This window comes from Mustelus asterias, chromosome 24 (genome assembly GCF_964213995.1).
Source record: "Mustelus asterias chromosome 24, sMusAst1.hap1.1, whole genome shotgun sequence".
In the NCBI taxonomy this organism is placed as follows: domain Eukaryota; kingdom Metazoa; phylum Chordata; class Chondrichthyes; order Carcharhiniformes; family Triakidae; genus Mustelus; species Mustelus asterias.
The window spans coordinates 59,342,058-59,360,005 of NC_135824.1; the positions used below are offsets into that span (position 1 = coordinate 59,342,058).

A 17,948-nucleotide genomic window follows, 5' to 3' on the forward strand; every position below is an offset into this window, starting at 1 on the left:
GCACTAAGTTGATCTTCTCTACACCCTAGCTATGACTGTAACACTACATTCTGCACTCTCTCCTTTCCTTCTCTATGAACGGTATGTTTTGTCTGTACAGCGCGCAAGAAACAATACTTTTCACTGTATGTTAATACATGTGACAATAAATCAAAGAGGAAGCATCCACTCCACGTCTACTTTATCCATGCCTTTCATCATCTTGTATACCTCAATTTAATCTCCCCTCTTTCTTTTAAATTCCAAACAGTTGGTAGAAGTCCCGCTCTTTGGCACGAATAGCACAGTGGGGCGACACGGTAGCACAGTGGTTAGCACTGCTGCTTCACGGCTCCAGGGACCTGGGTTCGATTCCCGGCTTGGGTCACTGTCTGTGTGGAGTTTGCACATTCTCCCCGTGTCTGCGTGGGCTTCCTCCGGGTGCTCCGGTTTCCTCCCACGGTCCAAAGATGTGCGGGTTATGTGGATTGGCCATGCTAAAAATTGCCCCTTAGTGTCCTGAGATGCGTAGGTTAGAGGGATTAGTGGGTAAATCTGTAGGGATATGGGGGTAGGGCCTGGGTGGGATTGTGGTCGGTGCAGACTCGATGGGCCGAATGGCCTCTTTCTGTACTGTAGGGTTTCTATGATTTCTATGAATTATATCTGTAGGATCAACAGTTTGTTGTGAATCCTGCAGCTGTAATCACCTAAGATAAGTTCTGGTCGCCGCACTACCAGAAGGACGTGGAGGCATTGGAGAGAGTGCAGAGAAGGTTTACCAGGATGTTGCTTGGTATGGAGGGTCTTAGCTATGAGGAGAGATTGGGTAGACTGGGGTTGTTCTCCTTGGAAAGACGGAGAATGAGGGGAGATCTAATAGAGGTATACAAGATTATGAAGGGTATAGATAGGGTGAACAGTGGGAAGCTTTTTCCCAGGTCGGAGGTGACGATCACGAGGGGTCACGGGCTCAAGCTGAGAGGGGCGAAGTATAACTCAGACATCAGAGGGACGTTTTTTACACAGAGGGTGGTGGGGGCCTGGAATGCGCTGCCAAGTAGGGTGGTGGAGGCAGGCACGCTGACATCGTTTAAGACTTACCTGGATAGTCACATGAGCAGCCTGGGAATGGAGGGATACAAACGATTGGTCTAGTTGGACCAAGGAGCGGCACAGGCTTGGAGGGCCGAAGGGCCTGTTTCCTGTGCTGTACTGTTCTTTGTTCTTTGTTCTATATGCTTCTCACAACAAGCAGAATATGCACAGCTTCCAATGAATATTAATCTTGGTGTTGAGGATTATATGCCTCTAAGCTTGAACTTTACATATGATTCCATCAGTGAGAATGAGAATCTCTTGCCTCTGAATCACGGTTACTTCAGGATTACAAAGTGACCACTCTGTGACCATTCTCTGGCGTTTTTGTATGTTTGAACCCCCGTCTCTCCTTTTCTCTTGTAGGTTTCTCCCTTGCTCAAAGGCTTCCTGGACCGGCTGTTGGTACGGGACCCCTCCCAGCGGGCGATGGCGACAGAGTTACTGAAGCATCCTTTCCTCAGCAAGGCTGGCCATCCGTCCTGCATTGTACTACTGATGAGAGGGAATCGGATAAAGTGAGCGTGCTGCTGGATGTGACAGAGGGAGAAGAAAAGAATCTGTGATTTAAAACTTGGAAGCGTATATCTCATAATTAAATCGTTTGGCATTTACGGAAACGGGATTATTTCCCGTTCGATTAGTGGGCCTGAAAGATACTGGCGTGCGTTGTTGCCGCTCTGACCACCCTGTTTCAACTGGACCTTCTGACTCTCAACTTTGACACTACTGTTTCCAAGGGGGCCGAACCACAAAAGGAATATAAATACTACTGAAGAACAAGAGTTGTTTTTTTTTCTCTCTTTTCAATTGTAAAATGTAACTTAAAAAGACTGCTAAAAGAGTTGATTTAATGTAGTTTGTACACGGAACAACTAAGAGGATTTACACTGGAATTGACTACTTCCTCTAGATCATGATTTGATTTCTAAACACTGTTAGATGTAGTAGCGACTGCAACGGTATGGAGCATGCGTCCGGGATTTGGGGGGGAGGGGGGGGTGCTACCTGTGAAATGAACCTCTGACCTTCGAATTGGCAAAGAATGCTGGGATATTGATAAGCCAACAGCGACGATGCGCACATTCCGAACCTCATCGGACTTGGAAACTGGTCGTGCATGTTTTATTTTATTTTATCAGGTGGTCAGATTTAAGGAGGACGAAACGCAGGGGAAGGTGTGCACAGTCGCGGCTAACCCTGCAGAGAGGACTGGCAAGAAGCTCGGGCGGATTGGATCCCCCGTTTTATTCATTGCCAGTGGCGTCATTGCGGGCGCCCCGAGCTCACACCGGGCATGATGGGTGCGGGCAATAGAATGCACGTTGTGGGGCACCGTGTGCTGCGAGGCGTCCTAGTTTAGTAAAGAGGACACTAACTGTGAAGTGGGGCAGGGGGGGAGGTGACACCTATCCGTGCTGGTACCAATGTGAGACGAGGCGTTGTACGGACCGGGGACCGATCCACCTTGTGCAAGTTTGGATTCTCGCCTACCTGCGATGCTGGAATTTCCTGGCTCTTGGTCCAGATAATTTTGCTTTTCTTTTCCTCCGATTGTTGTTTCATCTCGAGCAAAAAAAAAAAGTTGTAAAACACTCCGAAGATTTCCTCGGAATAATCTTGCCAAGTATAAGAAGTTACTGATGCACTTTTCGTAGGCAGGACAGAAGAATTAACCTGAGGGGGGAATCTATTTCTGTTGAGCGCTGTAGACTTTGCATTCTAACACATTAATAGCAATGAAGGAGTGTGACTTCAAACTCAAAGGCTGTACGTTCAGAGAGAGTGAGAGCTCTCAGCGTAAATTTGGAGGTTTGTTTATCGAGGAACCCCTGTTCGCTCTTAATACCTTGCTATCTGGTGGCACAGTGGGTTAGCACTGCTGTCTCACAGCGCCAGGGACCCGGGTTCGATTCCTGTGTTGAGTCACTGTCTGTGTGGAGTCTGCACGTTCTCCCCGTGTCTGCGTGGGTTTCCTTTGGGTGCCCCGGTTTCCTCCCACAGTCCAAAAGACTGGTTAGGGTGCATTGCCTGTGCTAAATTCTCCCTCAGTGTAACCTGACCAGGCGTCGGAGTGTGGCGACTAGGGGATTTTCACAGTAACTTCATTGCAGTGTGAATGTAAGCCTATTTGTGGCTAATAAATCTAAAAAGAATCACAGCTAGGTGGTAGAAATTGCTGTCCTTGCAGCTAGGATTCATAGAATCCTACAGTGCAGAAGGAGGCCATTTGGCCCATCGAGTCTGCACTGACCACAATCCCACCCAGGCCCTAACCCCATGCACTTGCCGCCCTCGCTAGTCCCCCTGACACTAAGGGGCAATTAAGCACGGCCAATCCACCTAACCAGCACGTCTTTCGGACTGGGAGGAAACCGGAGCATCTGGAGGAAACCCACGGGGAGAACGTGCAGACTCCACACAGACCGTGACCCGAGCCGGGAATTGAACCCGGGTCCCTGGCGCTGTGAGGCAGCAGTGATGACCACTGTGCCACCCATTGCTGTTGAGCGTTTCTGTTGTGAAGGTTACCGATTGAGTATAGGGTTAATATGAAGAGGGATCTTTTTAATAACAATCTCCCACATGAGGTGTGTTATGTCCCTTTTGAAAACCTTCTTTATATTTGGCCTGTTCATTGTTGGAATGCTGAGCAGAGCTTGGTGAGTTTGAGCCTCTCCTGAGATCATCCTCTTCTCTTTTTGACCGGAATTCACCTCTTGGTGCCAACCGCAATCCTCAGCAACGGGATTAGGAGAGGAAGCAGAACTGAGTCCACACCCAAGATGAAAGCAAAACATCGCGGGTGCTGGAATCTGAAACAAAATGCTGGAAAATCCCAGCAGGTCTGGCAACATCTGTGGAGAGAGAATAGAAAGTAGTCTCACAACACCAGGTTAAAGTCCAACAGGTTTATTTGGTAGCACGAGCTTTTGGAGTGTCACTCCTTCATCGGGTGAGTGAGGAATTCTTCACTCCTCACTCACCTGATGAAGGAGCGGCACTCCGAAAGCTCGTGCTACCAAATAAACCTGTTGGACTTTAACCTGGTGTTGTGAGACTTCTTACTGTGCCCCACCCCAGTCCCACACCGGCAACATGGAGAGAGAATAGAGCCAACGTTTCGAGTCTGGATGACCCTTCATCAGAGCTCCATTCTCTCTCCATGTTGGACCTGCTGAGATTTTCCAGCATTTTCTGTTATTTATTTTGTTTCCGATTCCACGCCTGATCGGTCCTGACGAGGGCTGGATTTCCCACCTTTAGAGGCTTGCTTTGAATTGACTGCAATTTCTTTCTTCCACCCCTGCGCCTGTCGAAGTGGCAACTGAAGCGGGAAGTTTCCCCCTCGATTCAATATCCCAACAGCTCATTGCAACAGTGTCTTTGAGAAGCTGTGTTGAGCCAGTGTCTGGCTCACACCTTCCTTATCAGTGTGGATGGATGGAGTGACTACTGAATGGCTTTGCCTGGTTTTGTTTGAGGATATTTATATTGTAATTTTTTGTAACACAATACAGTATTTTTTTTTGAGAATGCAGCAACTTATTTTCTCGAGTAGCTACTTTACAACAAGATTTACTGTTTAAAAAAAAGTGTTTTTCAAATGTGCCAAGAGGGTAAACTTTTAAGGTTTTTAAATTTTCTAATTACAGATTAGAAAGCTGTTTTACATGGAGTTTGCCGTCTGTCTTATATTCCCGTGTGTGTGAGTGTGTGTGAGTGTGTGTGTGTGTGAGAGTGTGTGTGTGTGTGTGTGTGTGAGTGTGTGTGTGAGTGTGTGTATTTGGGGGGGGGCGGTGGGTGGGGGTGTCTGCTGTGTGTGGGGGAGGTGGCGACTGCTGTGTGGGTGTGTGTGTGTATTTGGGGGGGGCGGTGGGTGGGGGTGTCTGCTGTGTGTGGGGGAGGTGGGGGGAGGTGGCAACGTGTGTGTGTCAGTGGGGGAGGGGGGGTGGAAGTTGGGGATGGGTGAGGGGGAGTTGGGGGTGCCTTAGTGGGGAGGGGGGGTGGGGCAGTTGGGGGTGCCTGGATGGGGGGGTGGGGCAGTTGGGGGTGCCTGGATGGGGGGGTGGGGCAGTTGGGGGTGCCTGGATGGGGGGTGGGGCAGTTGGGGGTGCCTGGATGGGGGGGTGGGGCAGTTGGGGGTGCCTGGATGGGGGGGTGGGGCAGTTGGGGGTGCCTGGGTGGGGGTGTTGGAATGTTTTGGGCTGCACTTCACTGTCATAAAGTATCTATCAGAATGGGAAAATGTTGCTTACAATTCCAACTCCAACCCAGCACCCTCAACATTTCCACTTCACGCTCTCTCGCTCTCTCCCTTTTACTCTCTCTCTCTCTCCCGATAAATTGCCCCTTGGTGTCAGGGGGACTAGCTAGGGTTCATGCATGGGGTTATGGGGATGGGGCCTGAGTGGGATAGTGGTCGAGGGCCAGAGTGATGGGCCAAATGGCTTCCTTCTGTACTGTAGGGATTCTATGATTCTGATTCTCCCCCTTCACTCTTTTTCTCCTTCATCCTCTCACGCTCTCTCCCTCTCCCCCTTTGCACTCTCTCCCTCTCTTCTTCACTCTGTTCCCCTCCCTTTCTCCTTCACCCTCTCTCCCTTTCTCCTTCACCTCTCTCTCCTCCTCTCTCCTTCTCCCTCTCTCCCCCTCTCTCCCTTTCTCCTTCACCCTCTCTCCTCCTCTCTCCCCTCTCCTTCACCCTCTCTCCCTTTCTCCTTCACCCTCTCTCCCCCTCTCCTTCACCCTCTCTCCCCCTCTCTCCCTTTCTCCTTCATCCTCTCTCTCCCTCTCTCCTTCATCCTCTCCCCCCCCTCTCCCTTTCTCCTTCACCCTCTCTCCCTTTCTCCTTCACCCTCTCCCTTTCTCCTTCACCCTCTCTCCCTTTCTCTTCATCCTCTCTCCCCTCTCTCCTTCATCCTCTCCCCCCCTCTCTCCCCCTCTCCTTCACCCTCTCTCCCTTTCTCCTTCACCCTCTCTCCCTTTCTCCTTCACCCTCTCTCCTTTCTCCTTCACCCTCTCTCCCTTTCTCCTTCACCCTCTCTCCCTCTCTCCTTCACCCTCTCTCCTCTCTCCTTCACCCCCTCTCTCCCTCTCTCCCCTCTCTCCCCTCTCCCCCTCTCTCCCTTTCTCCTTCACCCTCTCTCCATCACCCTCTCTCCCCCTCTCTCCCTTTCTCCTTCATCTCTCTCTCCCTCTCTCTCCCTCTCTCCTTCATCCTCTCCCCCCCCTCTCTCCCTTTCTCCTTCACCCTCTCTCCCTTTCTCCTTCACCCTCTCTCCCTTTCTCCTTCACCCTCTCTCCCTTTCTCCTTCACCCTCTCTCCCTTTCTCCTTCACCCTCTCTCCCTTTCTCCTTCACCCTCTCTCCCTTTCTCCTTCACCCTCTCTCCCTTTCTCCTTCACCCTCTCTCCCTTTCTCCTTCACCCTCTCTCCCTTTCTCCTTCACCCTCTCTCCCTTTCTCCTTCACCCTCTCTCCTTTCTCCTTCACCCTCTCTCCTCTCTCCTTCACCCTCTCTCCTCTCTCTCACCCTCTCTCTCCCCCTCTCCCTCTCTCCCTCTCTCTCCCTTTCTCCTTCACCCTCTCTCCTTCACCCTCTCTCCTTCACCCTCTCTCCTTCACCCTCTCCCCCCTCTCTCCCTCTCTCCTTCACCCTCTCTCCCCCTCTCTCCCTTTCTCCTTCACCCTCTCTCCCTCTGGATTTGACTGCATTCACACTATTCTCATCAAGGGCTAGAGTGATGTTCTCTTGAAGCTGCATTTACCTGAAGGCCTCTGCAGGGGTCAAGCAGCAGTTGACCCTTTAAGTTGCCATTAGCGTCTGTTCAAAAGAAAACATGAATGGGTCCAAAGAACTTCAAAATGGATCAGCTGCACACGACACAAATGGCCAAGAGATTGCCTCTTCAAACCCTGCGGTGAGCTTTGATCATACACCAAGCCGGTGGAATATGGAGGAAGTGCTGCATTGCTCTGATGGGAAAGCGAAGCCTCTACATGGTAGATGTTAAAGATCCCATGGACCTATTTGAAACCGAGCAGTGACTTGTGCTGTATTGGTTTGCATCCTTCACCAGTCATCATTTCTGTTTGCATGTTCCTGCTTCTCCAGGTGAGCCAACTCCTCAGAGGCCAGTGTCCTATCACCCGATTCCCTTTATTTACAAACTCAAATCCTCTCCTAAGAGTGCTTCAGGGTGTATTATCAACCCCTTCAATCACATTTTAATTTGATGTTTTAACTTTCTAATCTTTTGTTTCGGGCAGTTTCTTTTTTGGGGGCTGCCCCTTTTAATTTGTCCCTCAGATAATTTGATTGAGTTTTACTGATTTAGTCAGAAAGATTGACCATGCAGCTCTGAAGACATGAAGTAGGTTAAGTGTCGGTACTTGTTCCATGTCGGGAGCCATCATTTTAATTCTGAAGAACAGTTGTCCTTGAACAGAACCTTAAACTATGCATCTTCGAAGCATTTTTAGTGGCAGGTGAGCTTAGTATCTCAAACTGCAGGTCTCCAACGCTGGCACTGAATGTTTGAGATTCCCTGGGAGGTCTCGGGACTTTTGCCTGGTTCTCAGGAAGGCTACTGCCGACCGCTGGGCTCACTTGCTAATCAAATGATCCCATGAAACGTCTTCAAGGAAAACGAGGAAAGATAAATGATTTCTAAAGTAACTAATTGGCTGCTCACCACTTTGGGATATCCTAATGTGAGACATTGTATAAAAGCAGCCTCTTTAAACCTGCTTTTGATCATTTTCATGTGTTATTTTGAGTCCTTTTTGGGGGTTTAAGTTTCATAGAATCCCTACACTACTGAAGGAGGCCATTTGGCCCATCAGGTCTGTACCGACCACAATCCCACCCTATTCCCGTAACCCCACATATTTACCCTGCTAATCCCCCTGACAGTAGGGTCAATTTAGCATGGCCCCCCAATGCACCTAACCTGCACGTCTTTCGGACTGTGGGAGGAACCCGGAGGAAACCCACGCAGACACGGGGAGAACGTGCAGACTCCATATAGATAGTGACCCAAACCGAGAATCGAACCCGGGTCCCTGACGCTGATGCACCGATCTGAAGTCAAAGGTGTAGGGAAAAAAAACCCATCTGATTCACTAATGTCCTTTAGGGAAGGAAATCTGCCGTCCTTACATGTGGACTACATGTGACTCCAGAGCCACAGCAACGTGGTTGACTCTCAACTGCCCTCAAGTAACTAGGGATGGGCAATAAATGCTGGCCCAGCCAGTGACGCCCATGTCCCATGAGCGAATTTTTAAAAATTGGCTTAAAAAAGGTAGCTCAAAATAATCTGCAGATAGTGGTAAAGAAAGTTGTAATAACTAAACTAAAACAGGCACCTGCTTTGCTTTGAATTAATGTATTATGGGCAGCACAGTGGTTAGCACTGCTGCCTCACAGCGCCAGGGACCTGAGCTCAATCCCTGGCTTGGGTCACTGTCTGTATGGAATTTGCACATTCTCCCCGTGTCTGCGTGGGTTTCCTCCGGGCACTCCGGTTTCCCCCCTCAGTCTGAAAGGTGTGCAGGTTGGATGCATTGGCCGTGCTAAATTGCTGCCTAGTGTCCAAAGATGTGCGGGTTAATTGGATTAGCGAATGAATACATCAGGTCACGGGGGATAGGCCTGGGTAAGATGCACTGTCAGAGAGTCGGTGCAGGCTCGATGGGCTGATTGGCCTTGTTCTGCACTGTAGGGATTCTATGATTCCATTCTCCTCATCTCCTTCATAGGATCCTGACAGTGCAGAGGGAGGCCATTTGGCCCATCAAGCCTGCTTCAATGTATCTACAAAACATAAGTCTATATTATGGAGGGGAGTGATACATCACTGGTTTCCTTTCCAGGTACTAATGGTCACCCATTTACAATTTTTGCTAGAATTAAAAAATAATTCCTGCATAAATAAAGGTCAAACCAAGGAGAATGAAGTCTTCATTATGTAACTTTCAGGCCCCTTTGTCAGCACCTTCCAAAGCTACCACTTCCATCTTGATGGACAGTAGATATCTGGAAAGAGATATCTGTAGATATGTGGAAACACCATGGCCTGCAAGTTCCCCTCCAAGCCACTCACCATCCTGACTTGGAAATATATCGGCCATTCCTTCGCAGTCGCTGGGTCAAAGTCCTGGACCTCCCTCCCTAACAGCACTGTGGGTGCACCTACGCCACGCGGACTGCAGCGGATCAAGAAGGCAGCTCACCCACCACCTTTGCACACTCCGTGCCAGGGACCCGGGTTCAATTCCCAGCTTGGGGTCACTGTCTGTGTGGAGTTTGTACATCCTCCCCGTGTCTGCCTGGGTTTCCTCCGGGTGCTCTGGTTTCCTCCTACAGTCTGAAAGACATGCTGGTTAGGGTGCATTGGCCATGCTAAATTCTCCCTCAGTATACCCGAACAGGTGCCGCAGTGTGGCAACTAGGGGATTTTCACAGTAACTTCAATGCATTGTTAATGTAAACCTACTCGTGACACTAATAAATAAACTTTAAATCTGGTATGAGTTCTGAGAGTTTCAGGTTTGTTACGATTCCCTTTATTCAGTGATGCTTTCCCCCTCCTCACACACTCCCACTGCCCCACTCCCCTCCCCCCCCCCCCCAAAATGTTTATATAAAAACTTTTATGTTCAATTGTTATTCATTCATCTCTCTTGTTCCCCTGTAAAAGGAACAAAGGACACTACAGCACAGAAACAGGCCCTTCGGCCCACCAAGCCTGCGCCAATACATTGTTTCTATCCCTTTGTTCGCCACCCGTTCATGTCTGTCAAGATGCACCTTGAATGGTGCCTGCTTCCACCACCTCCACTGGGGGCAGGTTCCAGACACCCAGCAATCTCTGTGTGGAAAAATTTTCCCCGCACTTCTCCCCTAAACTTGCGCCCTCTCACTTTAAACCCGTGCCCTCTTGTAGTCAACCCTTCCACCCTGGGGGAGAAAGCCTCTTGATTACCTATCCTACCTATTCCTCTGCCGTTGGATAAAGCATGCTGGTATTCCATACCCAGCCACTAGGTGGGAGACTAAGGTTGCCAACTCTGGCTGGACGTAATCCAGGAGATTGAGTCACATGGTCTCTGACTGTGAAACTTGCCCCGCCCCCTGATCTCCTATTGGCTATCTGACCTGACCATGTTGCCCTCCCACAGCCAATTGGGAAGCCAACAGACTGGAGGTTACCTGATTGGCTGCATCTGATCTTTATTCCCAATATTTTTATTTGGGGAAAAAGTGACAAAAAGGATTTATTTTTGAAGACTGTTTGATTTTTCTCCTGTGCTTTAACCTTGAGCACCATCCTAAAGATTAATCTTCAATATCTGAGCCAATCGTGGAAGGTTGACCCATGTTCTCTGGAGTTAGAATGAGAGGTGATCTCGTTGAAACATTCCTTTCAGCAACAAAGGAGATTGTCATTGACTTCAGGAAGCATAAAGGAGAACATGCCCCTGTCTACATCAACAGGGATGAAGTAGAAAGGGTCGAGAGCTTCAGGTTTTTAGGTGTCCAGATCACCAACAGCCTTCTCCTGGTTTCCCCCCCCATGCCGACACTATAATTAAGAAAGCCCCACCAACGCCTCTACTTTCTCAGAAGACTAAGGAAATTTGACATGTCAGCTGTGACAGTCAGCAACTTTTACAGATGCACCATAGAAAGCATTCTTTTGGGTTGTATCACAGCTTGGTATGGCTCCTGCTCTGCCCAAGACCCCAAGGAACTATAAAACATCGTGAATGTAGCCCAATCCATCACGCAAACCAGCCTCCCATCCATTGACTCTGTCTACACTTCCCGCTGCCTCGGAAAAGCAGCCAGCATAATTAAGGACCCCACGCACCCCGGACATTCTCTCTTCCACCTTTTTCCTTCGGGAAAAAGATACAAAAGTCTGAGGTCACGCACCAACCGACTCAAGAACAGCTTCTTCCCTGCTGCCGTCAGACTTTTGAATGGACCTACCTCGCATTAGTCTTTCTTTACACCCTAGCTATGACTGTAACACTGCATTCTGCACTCTCTCCTTTCCTTCTCTATGAACGGTATGCTTTGTCTGTATAGTGCGCAAGAAACAATACTTTTCACTGTATGTTAATACGTGACAATAATAAATCAAATCAAATTCAGTTGCTTGCCATGTTTAACCCAGCACCTTGCTGTCGTGTCTACATGTCCATCCCTGGCCTGTTGCAATGCCACATTGAAATCCAATGCAACCTGGAGGAACAGCATCTCATCTTCCGATTGGACACATTACAGCCCTCAGGATTCAACGTTGAACAAAGAACAGTACAGCACAAGAACAGGCCCTTCGGCCCTCCAAGCCTGTGCCGCTCACGTTTACCTATCTAAACCAACCGCTTATATTCCCCATCTGTTCATGTGTCTATTCAGATAAGTCTTAAATATCGCTAACGTATCTGCCTCAACCACCTCACTTGGTAGTGCATTCCAGGCCCCCACCACCCTCTGTGTAAAAAACCCCCCCCGCACATCTCCACTGAACCTTTCCCCCCTTATCTTGAACCTGTGCCCCCTTGTAATTGTCATTTCTGCCCTGGGGAACAGCTTCCAACTGTTCACCCTATCTATACCCCTCATAATTTTATAAACTTCTAACTGATCGTCCCTCAGCCTCCGTCTTTCCAGGGAGAACAATCCCAGTTTACCCAATCTCTCCTCATAGCGAATACCCTCCTTACCAAGCAACATCCTGGTCAACCTTTTCTGCACTACACCTTTAGACTGTGACCTTTCCCCTCTAACTTTTTTTATATCCCAAACATTTGGGTTCAAACTACTGGCTTGGGTCACTGTCTGTGTGGAGTCTGCACATTCTCCCCGTGTCTGCGTGGGTTTCCTCCGGGTGCTCGGGTTTCTTCCCGCAGTCCAAAGGTGCATGAGTTAGGTTGATTGGCCGTGCTAAATTGACCCTTAGTGTTGGGGGGATTAGCAGGGTAAATATGTGGGGTCACAGGGATAGGGCCTGGGTGGGATTGTGGTTGATACAGACTCGATGGGCCGAATGGCCGCCTGCTGCACTGTAGGGATTCTATGATCTGCCGTGGCGGGATTCGAACCCGGGTCCCCCGGCACAATACCTAAGTTTCTGGATTAATAATCTAGCGATAATACCACTCAGCCATCACCTCGCCCTACGAGGTGACTTGGAAATATATCAACTGTTGCTGGGTGAAAATCCAGGAACTCCCTCCCTAACAGCACTGTGTGTGTACCTACGCCTCAGGTACTGTGGTGGTTCAAGAAGGGGGCTCACCACCATCTTATTGAGGGGCAATTAGGGATGGGTAATAAATGCTGGCCTGGCCAGACACACCCTCATCCTGTGATTAGGGGCAGCAACCCTCCCAGAATGCCCGGGTGTCCCCTTAGAATCAGCGTCAATCCCCTGGTGGTGATTGCCAGTTATCTTGGAGAAACTTATTTTTAAGCAAAAACATTAATATGCCGTGAGCTGATTTGCACAGACCTACTGCACACAGAAACGTTGTAGCCTGTTTTGTCCAACTGGGCTCTCACATGTAGTTGTAGAGAAAGTAAAGGAAAGTTTATTTATTAGTCACAGCTTATATTAACACCGCAATGAAGTTACTATGAAAATCCCCTCGTCACCACACTCCGGCGCCTGTTCAGGTAGAGTCATAGAATTTTACAGCATGGAAACAGGCCCTTTGGCCCAACTTGTTCATGCCGCCCTTTTTTTTAAACCCCTAAGCTAGTCCCAATTGCCCGCATTTGGCCCATATCCCTCTATACCCATCTTACCCATGTAACCGTCTAAATGTTTTTTAAGAGACAAAATTGTACCCGCCTCAACTACTACCTCTGGCAGCTTGTTCCAGACACTCACCATCCTCAGTGTGAAAAAATTGCCCCTCTGGACACTTTTGTATCTCTCCCCTCTCACCTTAAACCTATGCCCTCTAGCTTTAGACTCCCCTATCTTTGGGAAGAGATGTTGACTATCTAGCTGATCTATGCCATTCATTATTTTATAGACCTCTATAAGATCACCCCTCAGCCTTCTACGCTCCAGGGAAAAAAAGTCCCAGTCCATCCAGCCTCTCCTTATAACTCAAACCATCAAGTCCCGGTAGCATCCTAGTAAATGTTTTCAGCACTCTAGTTTAATAATATCCTTCCTATAATAGGGTGACCAGAACTGTACACAGAATTCCAAGTGTGGCCTTACCAATGTCTTGTACAACTTCAACAAGACGCCCCAACTCCTGTATTCAATGTTCTGACCAATGGGTACACTGAGGGAGAATTTAGCACGGCCGATGCACCTAACCAGCACGTCTTTCGGACTGCGGGAGGAAACCGGAGCGCCCGGAGGAAACCCACGCAGACATGGGGAGAACGTGCAGATTCCACACAGACAGTGACCCAAGCCGGGAATCGAACCCGGGTCCCTGGCGCTGTGAGGCAGCAGTGCTAACCACTGTGCCATGAAATGAAATAAGTGAATGAAATAACTAATTAAATGGCAGAGCTTGACTCGTTCTACTCATAGAATCATAGAATTCCTACAGTGTAGAAAAGGAGGCCATTCGGCCCATCGAGTCTGCACCAACCACAATCCCACCCAGGCCCTATCCCCCAAACTCCTGCCTCTGTTTTGTGTTTGACTGAGTGTTTAGAATTGAACCAGGGTGCCTCACTTAGTTGAATTTAATTCAGAATTCTTTCCCTCCTTCCACGTGACAAAGGTTCGAAATGTTTTAGGTTGGTAGTGGAAGGACCACTTCCAGACACCCTTCAAAGTTTGGAAATTTGTGGCGTAAGAATTGTGTGTTACATCAGCCATTGGGCTGCAGGTTCAGAGGGGGTTTGAGGAAGAAATTCCACTCAGAGGGTGGTGGGAATCTGGAATGCGCTGCCCGGGAAGGTAGTGGAGGTTGGAAACCTTACAGCGTCGCTGGCTGGCCAGCATTTATTGCCCATCCCTAGTTGCCCTTGTTCAGAGGGCAGTTGAGAGTCAACCACATTGGGACAAGTGCAGGAAAATGGGATTAGAGCGCCTTTAGTGGTAGTTATTGTCAGTGCAGACTCAATGGGGTCGAAGGGCCATTTCTGCCCTGTATGACTCTATGACAGGTGAAGGGCGGCACGGAGGCACAGTGGTTAGCACCGCTGTCTCACAGCGCCAGGGACCTGGGTTCGATTCCCGGCTTGGGTCACTGTCTGTGCGGAGTCTGCACGTTCTCCCCGTGTCTGCGTGGGTTTCCTCCGGGTGCTCCGGTTTCCTCCCACAGTCTGAAAGATGTGCGGGTTAGGGTGCATTGGGCCATGTTCAATTCCCCCTCAGTGTACCCGAACAGGCGCCGGAGTGTGGCGACTAGGGGATTTTCACAGTATCTTCATCGCAGTGTTAATGTAAACCTTACTTGTGACTAATAAATTAACTTGAACAGTGCTAGTAAAGGATTGTAGAAAATCTGGAATTATTGCCCCAAAAATGGGCTGTGGGTAGTTTGTGTGTGTGTGTGTGGGAGCAGGGGCATTGCAATTGGGGCTTTTGTGAGTAAAATGGTTAGATTTGTGTTGGATAAGAGTATCAGTGTCTATGGAGCAAAGGTGAGAGTGATTGGGACAGGTGGCATAGATGCATTAAAGGGGAAGACTTAAGCAGGAGAAAGGAATCTGGTGAAATCAAGTAGGATGGGAGGAGGCTTGTGTAAAACCCAAACACTGGCATAGACTTTATTGGCCTCCTCCAATAAATTCATTGCAAGGTGGGTGCTGCTTTGCAGTGTTGGCTCATGATGCTGCCACCTGGTGGGGAAGAGCTGCAAGAACCGTTTCACTGAGTCCCTGCTTGTATCAGTAGCTATATACACATATAAACTTTATCTTTCTCTCTTTCTGTTTGGATGCAGAGGCATCAACAGGTGTCTGGTATTTTACTAAGGCGACCATTCTTCACATGTGCGATTTCCTTATGGAGGGTTGGCACCGTTTTTTAAAGTTTAAAGTTTTTAAAAGCAAGTTACTGCGGATGCTGGAATCTGAAACTAAAAGAGAAAATGCTGGAAAACCTCAGAGGTTTGACAGCATCTGTCAGGAGAGAATAGAACTGACGTTTCGAGTCCGGATGTCAAAGCTTTGACAAAGGGTCATCTGGACTCGAAACATCAGCTCTTTTCTCTCCTCACAGATGCTGCCAGACCCGCTGAGATTTTCCAGCATTTTCTCTTTTGGTTAAAGTTTTTAAAGTTTATTTATTAGTCACAAGTAGGCTTGCATTAACACTGCAATGAAGTTACTGTGAAAATCCCCTAGTCGCCACACTCCGGCACCTGTTCGGGTACACAGAGAGAGAATTTAGCATGGCCAATGCACCCTAACCAGCACATTTTTTGGACTGTGGGAGGAAACCAGAGCACCCGGAGGAAACCCACGCAGACACGGGGAGAACGTGCAGACTCCACACAGACAGTGACCCAAGGCCGGAATCGAACCCGGGTCCCTGGCGCTGTGAGGCAGCAGTGCTAACCACTGTGCCACCCCGTGAGACAATAGAGCCAAGACACAAGAGCACGGTGGCACAGTGGTTAGCACTGCTGCCTCACAGCGCCAGGGTTCGATTCCCGGTTTGGGTCACTGTCTGTGTGGAGTCTGCACATTCTCCCCGTGTCTGCGTGGGTTTCCTTTGGGTGCTCCGGTTTCCTCCCACAGTCCAAAGATGTGCAGGTTAGGTGGATTAGCCATGCTAAATTGCCCCTTAGTGTGCGAGGATGTGTAGGTTAGGGGGATTAGTGGGGTAAATACATGGGGCTACGCTGGTACAGCCTGGGTGGGTTGCTCTGTTGGAGAGTCAGTACAGACCTGATGGGCCGAATGGCCTCCTTCTGCATTGCAGGGGTTCTATGAAGACTTCCTTATACCTCACAGTCTCGAAGCAATTAACAGCCAATGTAGCACTTTGTAAAGAGCAGTCACTGTTGTAATGTAGGAAACGCAACCAAATTAGCGCACAGCAAGATCCCACAAACTGCAATGTGATTGTGAACAGATAATCTGTCTTTTTAGTGATATTGGTGGAGGGATAAATATTGCCCCACTCCCCCCCGGACACTGGGGAAATATTGCCCCCCTCCCACGCCAGCCACTGGGAAAATATTGCCCCCCTTCCCCCCCGGACACTGGGGAAATATTGTCCCCCGACCCCACTCTTCTTTAAATAGCCCACAGGATCTTTTACAATGATGGCGGATGTGGTGGTGGGATTGGCTAAATGCCTCTTCCAAAGGACAGCATCTCCAACCCTGCAGCACTCCTGGTACAGCACGGCGGCACAGTGATTAGCACCGCTGCCTCGCAGTGCCAGGGACCCGCGTTCGATTCCCAGCTTGGGTCACTGTCTGTGCGGAGACTGCACATTCTCCCCGTGTCTGCGTGGGATTCCTCCGGGTGCTCCGGTTTCCTCCCACACTCCAAAGATGTGCGGGTTAGGTGGACTGGCCGTGCTAAACTGCCCCTTAGTGTCAGGGAGACTAGCTGGGGTAAAATGCACGGGGTTATGGGGATAGGGACTGGGTGGGATTGTGGCCGGTGCAGACTCGATGGGCCGAATAGCCTCCTTCTGCACTGTAGGGATTCTATGTAACCACAATGGGAACATCAGCCTGGATTATATCCCTAGATACTCATTCCATGCAGAAACTCTGATTGGTGGAACAGAGTGGAGATTTTCACCAGTTAGTGCTCAAACCACGGGTGAAAAAGATATTGTGAGAGCCAGCATGCCACCTACAACCCCTGTGAAAGGATTACGTAAAGAAGCTGAGAGCAAGATTGCGAATTTCAAACCTGTGATCATTTTATTTTCACTTTTATCCAATATAATAACAGAATTGTTTGCAATATATTATTCAAAACAGACAGCACACAAGGTGTAATATTTTACTTAGAGTCCAAAGAAAATGGGAGACAGAATGCAGATGTTTGGATAAGGCCACTAATTCTGTACCAGGACTTGCCACTCTCGCACTATTTTGACATTATTCAATTTGTTACTTTTGCACGCACATTGCCCCTCCTGCACTTCCATAGGAGGCGGCATGGTGGCGCTGCTGCCTCATGGCGTCAGAGACCCCGGGTTCGATTCCTGGCCCTGGGTCACTGTCTGTGTGGAGTTTGCACGTTCTCCTCCGTGTCTGCGTGGGTTTCCTCCGGGTGCTCCGGTTTCCTCCCACAGTCTGAAAGACGTGCTGGTTAGGGTGCGTACTAAATCCTCCCTCAGTGTACCCGAACAGGCGCCGGAGTGTGAGGGTTAATTTAGCACGGCCAATGCACCCTAACCAGCACGTTTTTCAGACTGTGGGAGGAAACCGGAGCACCCGGAGGAAACCCACGCAGACACGGGGAGAACGTGCAGACTCCGCACAGACGGTGACCCCAAGCCGGGAATCGAACCCGGGTCCCTGGTGCTGTGAGGCAGCAGTGCTAACCTACTGTGCCACCGTGCCACCCCAAACAGAGTTTAGGACCTACAATAACATGTCCGTACTTAACCTTTGTCCGGCACTGATACACTCAGAAAGATTTTAGGAAAATAATGTCCTGTAAAAGGTCTTTCTTTTGCCGATGTCCCTTAGCACTGCCCCCGTTCATTATTTGTTCTGGGTGACACTGAATTCACTTTGGATGCTGCTAATCGGGAAAGGTCGCCGCTGTTTGGGAATGTCACGGAGCGGTAAAGCTTCCTCCCATCGCCTGCATTTCTCATCGCCTCTCCCCCCACGAACCCCTCCCGGTCCTCGGCCTGAGCCTTGAGCTGGGGGTCGGTGAACCTGCGGAGAAGC

The 17,948-nt window shown here is 49.3% G+C and overlaps 1 protein-coding gene across 1 annotated transcript in view; it reads left to right on the forward strand.

The window, feature by feature from the left end:
• Nucleotides 1–4,756, forward strand: part of LOC144511117 (serine/threonine-protein kinase PAK 4-like) — a 142,676-nt gene extending 137,920 nt beyond the window's left edge. The window contains exon 11 of the mRNA XM_078241093.1: nt 1,444–4,756. Within this exon, the coding sequence (XP_078097219.1) occupies nt 1,444–1,599 (156 nt within the window). The 3' untranslated portion in view covers nt 1,600–4,756. The remainder of the gene's footprint in view (nt 1–1,443) is intronic.
• The last annotated feature ends 13,192 nt before the right edge of the window (nt 4,757–17,948 follow it).